Here is a 9,569-nt window from a genome sequence, read left to right as displayed (position 1 = left end):
CCGGAAAGTGGATTATTGGAGTATATTTGGCACCTTTAACACACATCACCAAATCCCCCGCAAATGTCCGTATTGGACTGTCTGGGCTTCTTTTTTTATCCAACGACAGTCAACAAAATTGTCCTAATCGGTCTGGATGTCCGAAATTTCACAAACCGGCACCAAACGAAGGGGATGTTTGGGGGAGTTCGAACTTCCGCCACATCGAACTTCGATACCCGCGGCTGACACAAAAATCCCTTCCAGAGAGCTTTTACCCCCCCCCCCCCCCCACTCTGTTCCAGATGCTTACATAGGTTGTTTGGGATGACAAGACTTGGCACACGACCAACGCTAGCACCAAATTCCACCACATGTTAAAAAAGAGCCGGAGCTGCCGGTTGCTAGCGGTGTGGCCTTTTGTTGGCATGTGCCGTCTTGGCTTCTATGCAGCTGTTTGCGGGTTGGCTTTGATGATGAAGATTTATCGTGAAGTCGCCGTCGCCCTTTCAGGGGCAACTGATGATGACGATGACGCTTGTGACTCCTCGGCGGATGTCTTTCTTCTTTACAGCTATGTGTTTCGTGTAGGTGGCAAGGTTGGTCGGTGATACCCATGTCATGAGGGTTGTGTTGTATTGGTTTTGGCCGAGTTTTCTGTCAATGAACCGGACGATTCTCACTTTCTTCTTAATCAATGAAAAATGATAAGTCTTTCGCCTCGCATAAAAAAAAAGATCGTGTTGTAACAGCGAGTTAGGAACAGATCAACGAACCTTGGAGGCCTGGAGGGAGGGGAGCATCGGCAACAGTCCGTCTTGCCGTCCACAAAGGCAGCAGGCCGAGGACAGAACCCCAACAAGACGAGCCACCCTGTAGCCGTGGATTGCCAAACCCAAACAGTACCGCCCGTGGCATCTTCGCCCGCCTCCGGGAATCGTCCGATGCTGTCCGCGGCGCGGCACCGCCCGCCAGGACGCGTCGCTCTCGCAGACCACCACTCCACCCTATCTGCTCCCCAAGCGCTCAGCTCGGCTATCTCCTCCCTCTTATTCCCCGATGACTTGGGCTGGGGGAGCACGACCCCGACCACCACCGTCCCTAAGCTGAAACTGATCGATCGGCGACGCGGGTTCGCTTCAGCAGCAGTTGGACGAACGTCATCCATCTGGACCTAAGCAGCAGCAACTGGGCCTGGGAGATGATATATCCTGTGTGAACCGGAGTCGAATCTGCAGTCGTGCGACACGAGCTCGCTAGTCTGGTATATATATACCCGTACCACGCTGTCATTCCGGAGCATCCATTCCACCACCACCCACAAGTCCAGTGATCCAGGCCAGCTAGCTAAGCCTCCTCTTCAGTGCAGTGCCAATCCAACAAAAAGAATGTGCTTCGAGTTCGGCTCCTGCTTCGGCGGCGGCAGGAGGGACGACTACGGCGGCGAGCTGTCCAACCGCAACCAGGCCGGCGGTCATCGCCGAGGCCGCAGAGGGAACAACAGCAGGAACGATTACTACGCCGGCGCCGATCAGAAGGCAGCCTACCACAACAGGCCGCCCACCGCAGTCGACGAAGCCGGGCACAAGGCCTATCATGACGGTGCTGGTTACGCCGCCTACACGCAGCACAAGGCCGACGTCGGGACGTCAAAGCTTCCCGGCGATCCCGCGTGGCCTGGCACAACAAGGTCGGCGACGATGGCCACACGGGGCGCCTCCAAGAAGCAAGAACTGCTGCCATGGATTACCACCACTACCCAACCACCACCACTACCGCTCTCGGCAGGTACTAGGTAGTCGGATTAGCTAGCGTGGCAGTTCATCAATCCCTGAACACTGCCTCTGCTTCTCCCGGGCAGCTCTGTTTTCTTCCTCTGTTTTTGCTTTCTCTTTAGATTTTGATCAGTCTTCTTAGCTGCTGAAACTGAAAAGGCACCTGGAGTAGTATGTGAGAGACTCCACGTATTTGTCGAGGGATGAGCGGCTCCAGAAAGTTTTTACCTCTGTTTGTATCATACAATCAAGTGAAAGAAAGCATTGTGAGATCTCAAATGAGCCCCATCTAGTATTTATTTTGAATTTTTTTTAGCACGGCTGTAGATGAGTCTGGGCTCGGAAGCGGTTTATCGTGACCAGCTGCCATACATGTGGCAAAGTTTAGCAGATATTTGGCTACGAAGCAAATACGTCCTTGTCACGACCAGTTTGTTCATCACATTTTTGGTGGCATGCTGCAACTTAGTAAGAAAAGTCTGCCTATGAACAAAACATGCCCTAAGCTCGGGTAAATAGCATAAAACTACTAGTTTACAGGCTAGGGTTTCAAAAATTACCACTTTTAAATTTTTCTCAGAAAGTTACCAGTCGCGCGGTTCGCTGTTTCAAAAAACCCAAAACGCCCGTGACTAGCGATTCAACCGTTTTTCTGACTGCCCGGACCCACATGCCGGGCCACCTGGCCACGCGCGCTCACGGCGCGGCCGTTGACGGCCGTTAGCCCGTGCGGCCCGGTCGGAACGGGGGTAAATAAACCCCCTCGGTCGGTCGGGCGCTCCTGCTTACTCACTCTCTCCCTGCTCGCTCACTCCCCTGCTCTCACTCCCCTGCTCCAGTACGAGCTCGCCGCCGCTCGCCGTCTTTGAGGTGGCTCGCCGTTGACCTCCTTGCCACCATGCCTTCCTGGAACGACGAGGAAACTAGCTCGGAGGAGGACTGCGAGGTCGTCGGCATGGACATGGGACTTATGGTAAGTTCTTTGCCACCTAGGGTTAGGGTTAGGTGCTAGTAGGCCTAGGCTACCGCCATGGATCTTGCTAAGTGTAGTGTTGGTGTTGTAGGATTCTTGTTCAATAGTGAGGCTGGGGTTTGATTGTAGGATTGATGTAAGCTAGGGTTCATCTCAGTACAGTGTTAGGGTTCATGCTGAGTTGGGGATTTTTTTAGTGTTCATGTTTAATGAAGCGTGCAAGTATATTCTAGTGTTGAGTGCAGATTGAAACTAGTGTTTGCTGGTTATTTTGGTTGCAGGAGGAACCAGACACCACTGTGGAGCTCCTTTTCTGTGGCCAACATGAGCTTGCTCATCCCAAGTGCATTCCGCATCAAATGAGGCCTATTAAGCGTCTTGCTTTTGAAGGGCCTTTAACAGGAAGGCGTTTCTATGGCTGCCCAGTCCAGGTTAGATGGCAATAAACTTTTCTGCTATGTATGGTCACTGATGATTGATATGATGCAGCACTTTGTTTGATATGATGCCAATAAACATTTTTCTGCTATGTATTTTTGTTACTTTCGAAACTTAATCATGGCATTATAATAACTTATCATATCTCATTTATGTTATTCATTGTTAGAAATTATCAAGTATATACAAGTTAATCATGGAACTGAAATAAGCTCCTAGTCCATTTGTAATAACTTATCACATTTATAAATGCAGGAAAATGGTGTGAATTGTGGTGTTGTAGAGTGGGTTGATGGGCCTTGGCCAACTGTTCTTCAGAGATGTTTGTGCAAGCTATGGGAGATGTTCCAAGAGCAGAACTTTGGAAGGGTACAGGACAAGGAGAAGTTTGAGAAGGAGTTCGCCAGGCTTAAGAGTGAACATGAAAGGGAGTTGGCCAAGCTTAGGACTGAAAATGACAAGCTTTGCATTGAGTACACCAAGTTTGTTGATGATGTATCCAAGATGTTTGATTGCCAGGATGGTAGGGTGGACAAGAAGGTGCACCAGAAACAAGTGGAGGAGGAAGAACTTGAGAAGAAGAAGAAGGAGCTAGAGGAGAAAGCTATGTTGGAGGTGCAGATGGAAAAGCTCAAACTTGTAAAAGAGCAGAGGTGCATTTTGCAGAGCCAAGCTGATATCATCAAGAACACCAGGAAGGCTATGAAGGATGTTCAAGTTGATAGAGATGTTCTTAAGAAGGAGAAGGCAAAGCTTGAGCTTATTGTTGCTGAGCTGCTGAAAGAAGGGTATGGCAGCAAGGAGAAGTTAGAGCAAATCAAGGCCATCCTTGAGTCTTGAAGTGGCTTTGATATGTTGGTGAAGTAAGTACATTCAAAGGCCTTTATATAAGGATGTGGCCTGGCATGACTGCAAGTGATTATGGGTGTACATTTTGGGGGAATGTGAAGTTTAACCTAGTGTAAGAACCTTATTTACTATGTTGTTAAGTTGTAATGGACCACCTATGCTATTAAGTGCTGTAATGGATCTCCTATGCTATTATGTAGTGGAAAATGGATCTCTTATGCTACTAAGTTGTGGAAATGGATCTTGTATTCTATTAAGTGTTCAACTTGATCTTCTATCTTTTAGATGTTATTTGTTAGCCTACATATATTATTTCTGTGGGTAATTGGGCTTAGTGGCCCACTATTCTCTGACCAAATGCAACCCTAGGCCTACTAAACCCAACCCCATCCATCTGTCAATATAAACCCCTCCCCACCCCCACCCTTTCGCAGTCACTCCACCAGCCGCCACCCAAAAGAAACCCTACAGATGGATCCTGACATGGGAGATGTCACAGAGGAGGAGGGGGAGGCTGTGGATGTTAGGACAGCAGCAGCAGCACAGAGGAGGAGGAGGCACAGGCAGAGGGCACTAGAGGCGGCACAGAGGAGGAGGAGGCGCAGGCAAGGGGAGTTCAACCGCCGACTCTCCGACAAGGTACTGGAGAAGTGCAATGACGAAGAACTAGAGCTGGTTTTCACTGGTGGCAGGGGAAGGTCATTCATGGAGATCATTAGGTGAGCAAGGATGAGGGCAGTCATGGCTCCTCATCCAGCAACTAGGGCCAAGTGGGTCCGTTTCTTCGAGCGATATGACTGATATGTCAATCTCATCTCATCCATCTATATACCTATCTATCTATCTTTCTATGTTGGTGTACTATGTAAGATCTATTCTATGTAATAAGTGGTGTTTGATGCTACTCTGACCAATCTATCTATGTATTTATGCTACTCTCAATGAATTTATGCTACTCTCAATGAAATGTACTGACTGAATTCACTGACAGAAGATACACTCACAGAAATGTACTGACTGATTCAACAAAGGAATCTTTGTCTGAATGAACAGACTGCATAGTAGTTATTACAAACCAGGGTAGTTCAACTGACTGAATATCTCTGAAACAAAATAAAGTTACAGACCATAGTAGTTATTACAGACCATAGTAGACCCAAATCCATCCAAGAGCTCAAGTTACAAACCATGGTAGTTCAACAAACAGAACCATGCCAAATGAACCATGCCAAATGAACTCAAGTTACCCAAATCCAAGAGCTAGTTACCACTTGCATAAAAATAGTCTTTCAGTCTCCCACTTGGCTTCCTGATCCTCTTTGACCCCTCCTGGACAACAGTTGAATTTGATTGCCTTGGTGCAATGAAAGTTCTTCTCTGGGCACTTGAAGATCTGGTGTTCTTTGCTGGAGAAGATGTAGATGATCTGGTGTTCTTAGCAGGAGAAGAAGTGTTAGTCCTGGTCCTCTTAGCTGGTTGTGCTTGTGCTGTAGCTGCTGGAATAGTTGAAGCAGCGCTTTTTCTTGCCCTAGGCCTAGAATTAGCAACTGGAGCTGGTGAAGGTGCAGAAGGTGTAGCTCTTGCTGTAGCTGGTCTTGCTTCAGGTGTAGTAGCAGCAGGTACTCTTGGAGGCCTCTGAGCATTTGTAGCCATAGAAGAACCAGCTTGAGAGTAATTTGCTCTATTTTCCTACACAATTAAGAAACATTGTAAGAAAATGAACAATGAAAAGAGACAATGAAATGAGACATGGCCTCAAATGACCTGGTGCTTGTTCATCCTCATCTGAAACTTAGGCTTCAAAGGGTCACCACAGTTGCTGAACCTATGCCCTTGCTTCTTGCAGTTGCTACATGTGACAATACCAATTCTTGAGGTATCCTTTTTTGCTAGCACCTCAAATACACCTTTTCTCCTGGCAGTTTGCTTTTTGCCCTTCTTTTCTTTCAACACTAGTGGAGATATGTCATGTCCAGGTGTATGAGGCCACTGGTCAGGTCCTGGAACTGGGAAAATTATATGCTTGTATGTTTCACAGTACATGGGCTTTTTGAAGAAGTCATTGACAAAGTCTTCAGGATGTAGCTTCACTTTCTGCATTGCAGCAATGGAATGACTGCAAGGCACAGCAGTCATGTCCCACCTCCTACAGTCACATGTATGGTTGTTCAAGTTAACACAATATGTGTTCTCAGAGCTACTAGTCACCTGCCATGTATGCATCACAATACTTAGCCCACTTCTTGCCTTCTTCTAAAATTTCTGAGTAGGTTGGTGTAATCTCCCATCTACATGACTCTATTTTCTCTCTGGTTTTCTGAAACTTGATCATCAACTTTGTTCTTATGCCCTCCAACATAGTCCTGATTGGCTTGTTCCTAACATCCAATATCATTCTGTTGAAGACTTCACTGAGGTTGTTAACAACTAGGTCAGTTTTGCAAACAGTATCCATTTTATATCTTGCCCATGTATGGTCTGGTATCTGTGACAACCACTGCCAAGCTTCAAAACTTTCTTTCTTCAAATTTTCCATCCCCTTTTCATGACCACTCTTAGTGAAGGAATAGGCAGCCTGATCTAAGTGTTTCTTGAGTTCCTCCCCTCTAAAACCAGCAGATTGAAAGTTGGCATATATATGTCTAAGACAGAACCTCTGTGGGGAGTCAGGGAATACATCATTGATTGCATTCAACAATCCCTGTTAATTATGAATTAATGATGGCTTAGAATGATGGATAAGTATGATAGTTAGGGAATACATCATTGATTGCATTCAACATACCTTTTGCCTATCAGACATAATTGTGTACTTGCCAAACTTGTTCCCACTTCCAATAACAGTTCTCAGCTGTGTGAGAAACCATGTCCAGCTGTCTGTGTCTTCCTTGTCAACAACACCAAATGCAATGGGGAAGATGTTGTTGTTCCCATCCCTGCCAGTAGCTGCCAATATTTGCTGTCCATTGCTGAGCTTGATGAAGCAACCATCTAAACCTGAAAATATGATCACATTAGTTGTAAATAACATGAATGCAACCATCTTAGATATATGTGTAAGGATCAGGTACCTATAAATGGCCTGCATCCATTGAGAAAGCCCTCTTTGCATGCAAAAAGGCAGTAGAACATGTAGTGGAACCTAGGGGTAGGAGCTGGATTTTCTAGGTCCTCTTTGGTTGTCACTATGCATCTACTGCCTGGATTAGTATCTAACACACACTGTAGATAGTCCCTTAGTCTGTGATATTGGAGTCTGTGATCTCCTTGCACAACTTCAACTACTTGCCTCCTTGCCCTATATGCCAAGCTTTTAGGCACATGAACACCAAATGTTTTCTTTGTGTATGACATAATTGTCTCAACACCAGCTCTAGGGTTTGATCTAATGGTATCCTCACAAACCATGGCAACCAAGTTTACTGTAACTTTGGTGCTCTCTCCACTTGCTCCACAAGTGTGATCCAAATTCATCTTCTTGATGCTGAAAGTAGACTCATTTGCTATTCTAGAGGCCACTATATAAAACTGACAACCTTGCTTTCTATCAGAGCACCAAGCAATAACCCTAGTTGGTTCATTTCTGTGATACTCAAAATTCCTAAGTGTCCTGACATGGAAATTTCTTAGTGCTTCTCTAAACTCCACAATATTTAGGAAGCACAAATGCAATGCAAACTGCTCATGTGCATCAGGGACTGATGGATCATACCACCTCCTCTCCTTCCTCTTCTTCAACCTTCTCTTCCTACCAGAAGGCAACCTTGGAACTTCTTCTTCATCACTAAGACCAAAATCACCTGGAAAGCAGTATTCATCAGGTTCAGGCACCCAATCTTCAAACTTGATGTGTTCAGGCTCACTGTGTGACTTGCTAGTTGGGCCTGGATTTCTGACAGGATTAAGCTTCTTTGCTCCTTTCTCTGGTACAACTGAGGGTTCTTCATGTTCAGAAAGGATTTGGTCTTCCTCCCAAAACTCAGAAGGTTCTAAGTTTGCTCCACAATAGTGATCTGCAGGTTCTTCCTCTCCCCTAGTCTTATGGCTTGTCCCTGTGCCTGCCTCATCTTCACCCCTACACCAAGCCTTGTATGATATATTCTGCCCTTTGTAATCACCCCTAAAAAACTCAAAATCTGAAGAGGATTTATCCATCTCATCTTCATCTTCATCATGTTCTACTTCTACATCTTCTTCTTCTTCCACAACATTTTTCCCCTTGTTGAAATTACAACTCTGTTGTGTGTTAAGATAGGGCTCCTCAGGAATTGCTGCTGCCAAAGTTGCATTAGGGAGTGGATGCAGGACCCCTTGTTGGGAAACACTATAAACAACAGGTTCACCAACATGATCAATGGGGATCTGCTCCTCAAGCATGATGTGATCCATGTTAACATCTGCTGGGCTTGGATCAGTAGGCTTTCTGACAGTGATGTTCAAGATCTTCTTATCAACAAACCAGTCAAGCATGTCCTCTAATGCCTCCTCACTATCCAGGACCTCCACCCCCTCCAAGCCCTTTCCCTCTTCCTTTACATAAGTCAGACAAGCATCCATTCCATAACCCTCCAACTCAGCCAATGCTAATATGGTCAGATAACTAATGTCTGAAGAAACTGAATACTTTCTCTCCATGTTATCTGTTCCTTGAAAATGTAGCCTCATGTCCCAAATCTCATCATCTAAGCTGTAGGATTAAACTGACAAACAATTAATTTTTAACTCACTAAAACTTTAAACAATGACCAAATGTACCGAACATTACTAAACTTTCTTCTAATTACAGTGAATGCACTGACCAAATGAACTAACCAAATGCACTTTCTTCTGAACTGACTTAACCAATAAAATAATGTACCATGCCAAGAACAAACAATTGCTAACCCTAGTTCTAAATTGAACTAAAGGACCCAGAAATTTGTAATTTGAACTAAAGGTATGAAGTGCCAGAAATTTCTGACCTCACTCCACCAAAGGAGGAAGCCCAAGTGTGGCCGCCTTCTGGATCCGCGTGGATGGACTTCGCCACTGCCCTAGCCGCGCGGACTGCCGGATCTGAGCACGCCGAATCGACCTCAGCCGCGGGCGGTGATGGCTGCTGCAACCACTGCGCCGGGAAGCTCGAGCTGCCTCGCCCTGGGGCCACCTCTGGATGTCCACCGCCCTCCTGGCCGGTGACGCCTTGGCTCAATAGCTCGCCGCCGACGGCATTTGGCTGCGCCGCCGCCATCGCCAACCTAGGTCACTGCGGGGGAGAGGGGAGAGGAGGGGGAGACTGAGAGAGAGTGCGGCCCGACCAGCTCCTTTCGTTCCGACTGGACCGCACGGGCTAACGGCCGTCAACGGCCGCGCCGTGAGCGCGCGTGGCCAGGTGGCCTGACATGTGGATCCGGGCAGTCAGAAAAACGGTTCAATCGCTAGTCACGGGCGTTTTGGGTTTTTTTAAACAACGAACCACGCGACTGGTAGCTTTCTGAGAAAAGTTAAAAAGTGATAGTTTTTTGGAACCCTAGCCTGTAAACTAGTAGTTTTATCCTATTTACTCCCTAAGCTCA

General features: G+C 46.5%; 3 protein-coding genes across 3 annotated transcripts; 1 reads left to right on the top strand and 2 right to left on the bottom strand.

Moving 5' to 3' along the window:
* The first annotated feature begins 2,652 nt into the window (after positions 1–2,652).
* On the top strand, positions 2,653–4,005 carry LOC147978122 (uncharacterized). Its single transcript, XM_087516515.1, has 3 exons — positions 2,653–2,727; positions 3,009–3,158; positions 3,421–4,005. Exons 1-3 carry the CDS (start codon positions 2,653–2,655, stop codon positions 4,003–4,005), a joined length of 810 nt encoding a protein of 269 aa, XP_087372641.1.
* Positions 4,006–5,208: 1,203 nt separating this feature from the next.
* On the bottom strand, positions 5,209–5,928 carry LOC125547745 (uncharacterized). Its single transcript, XM_048711536.2, has 2 exons — positions 5,779–5,928; positions 5,209–5,703 (listed from the first exon to the last, which is right to left on the bottom strand). The coding sequence occupies exons 1-2, from the start codon at positions 5,797–5,799 to the stop codon at positions 5,275–5,277; spliced, it is 450 nt and encodes a 149-aa protein (XP_048567493.2). The 5' UTR covers positions 5,800–5,928; the 3' UTR covers positions 5,209–5,274.
* A 160-nt stretch (positions 5,929–6,088) lies between these two features.
* On the bottom strand, positions 6,089–8,679 carry LOC147978121 (uncharacterized). The gene is made up of 4 exons (XM_087514652.1): positions 7,086–8,679; positions 6,800–7,011; positions 6,223–6,715; positions 6,089–6,108 (listed from the first exon to the last, which is right to left on the bottom strand). The coding sequence occupies exons 1-4, from the start codon at positions 8,677–8,679 to the stop codon at positions 6,089–6,091; spliced, it is 2,319 nt and encodes a 772-aa protein (XP_087370778.1).
* Positions 8,680–9,569: the final 890 nt, after the last annotated feature.

This window comes from Triticum urartu, chromosome 3A (assembly GCF_056163025.1).
Source record: "Triticum urartu cultivar PI428250 chromosome 3A, HENAU_Tu73, whole genome shotgun sequence".
NCBI lineage: Eukaryota > Viridiplantae > Streptophyta > Magnoliopsida > Poales > Poaceae > Triticum > Triticum urartu.
Note: the sequence above shows the minus strand (reverse complement) of the source record. Positions and strands in the feature narration are given on the sequence as shown.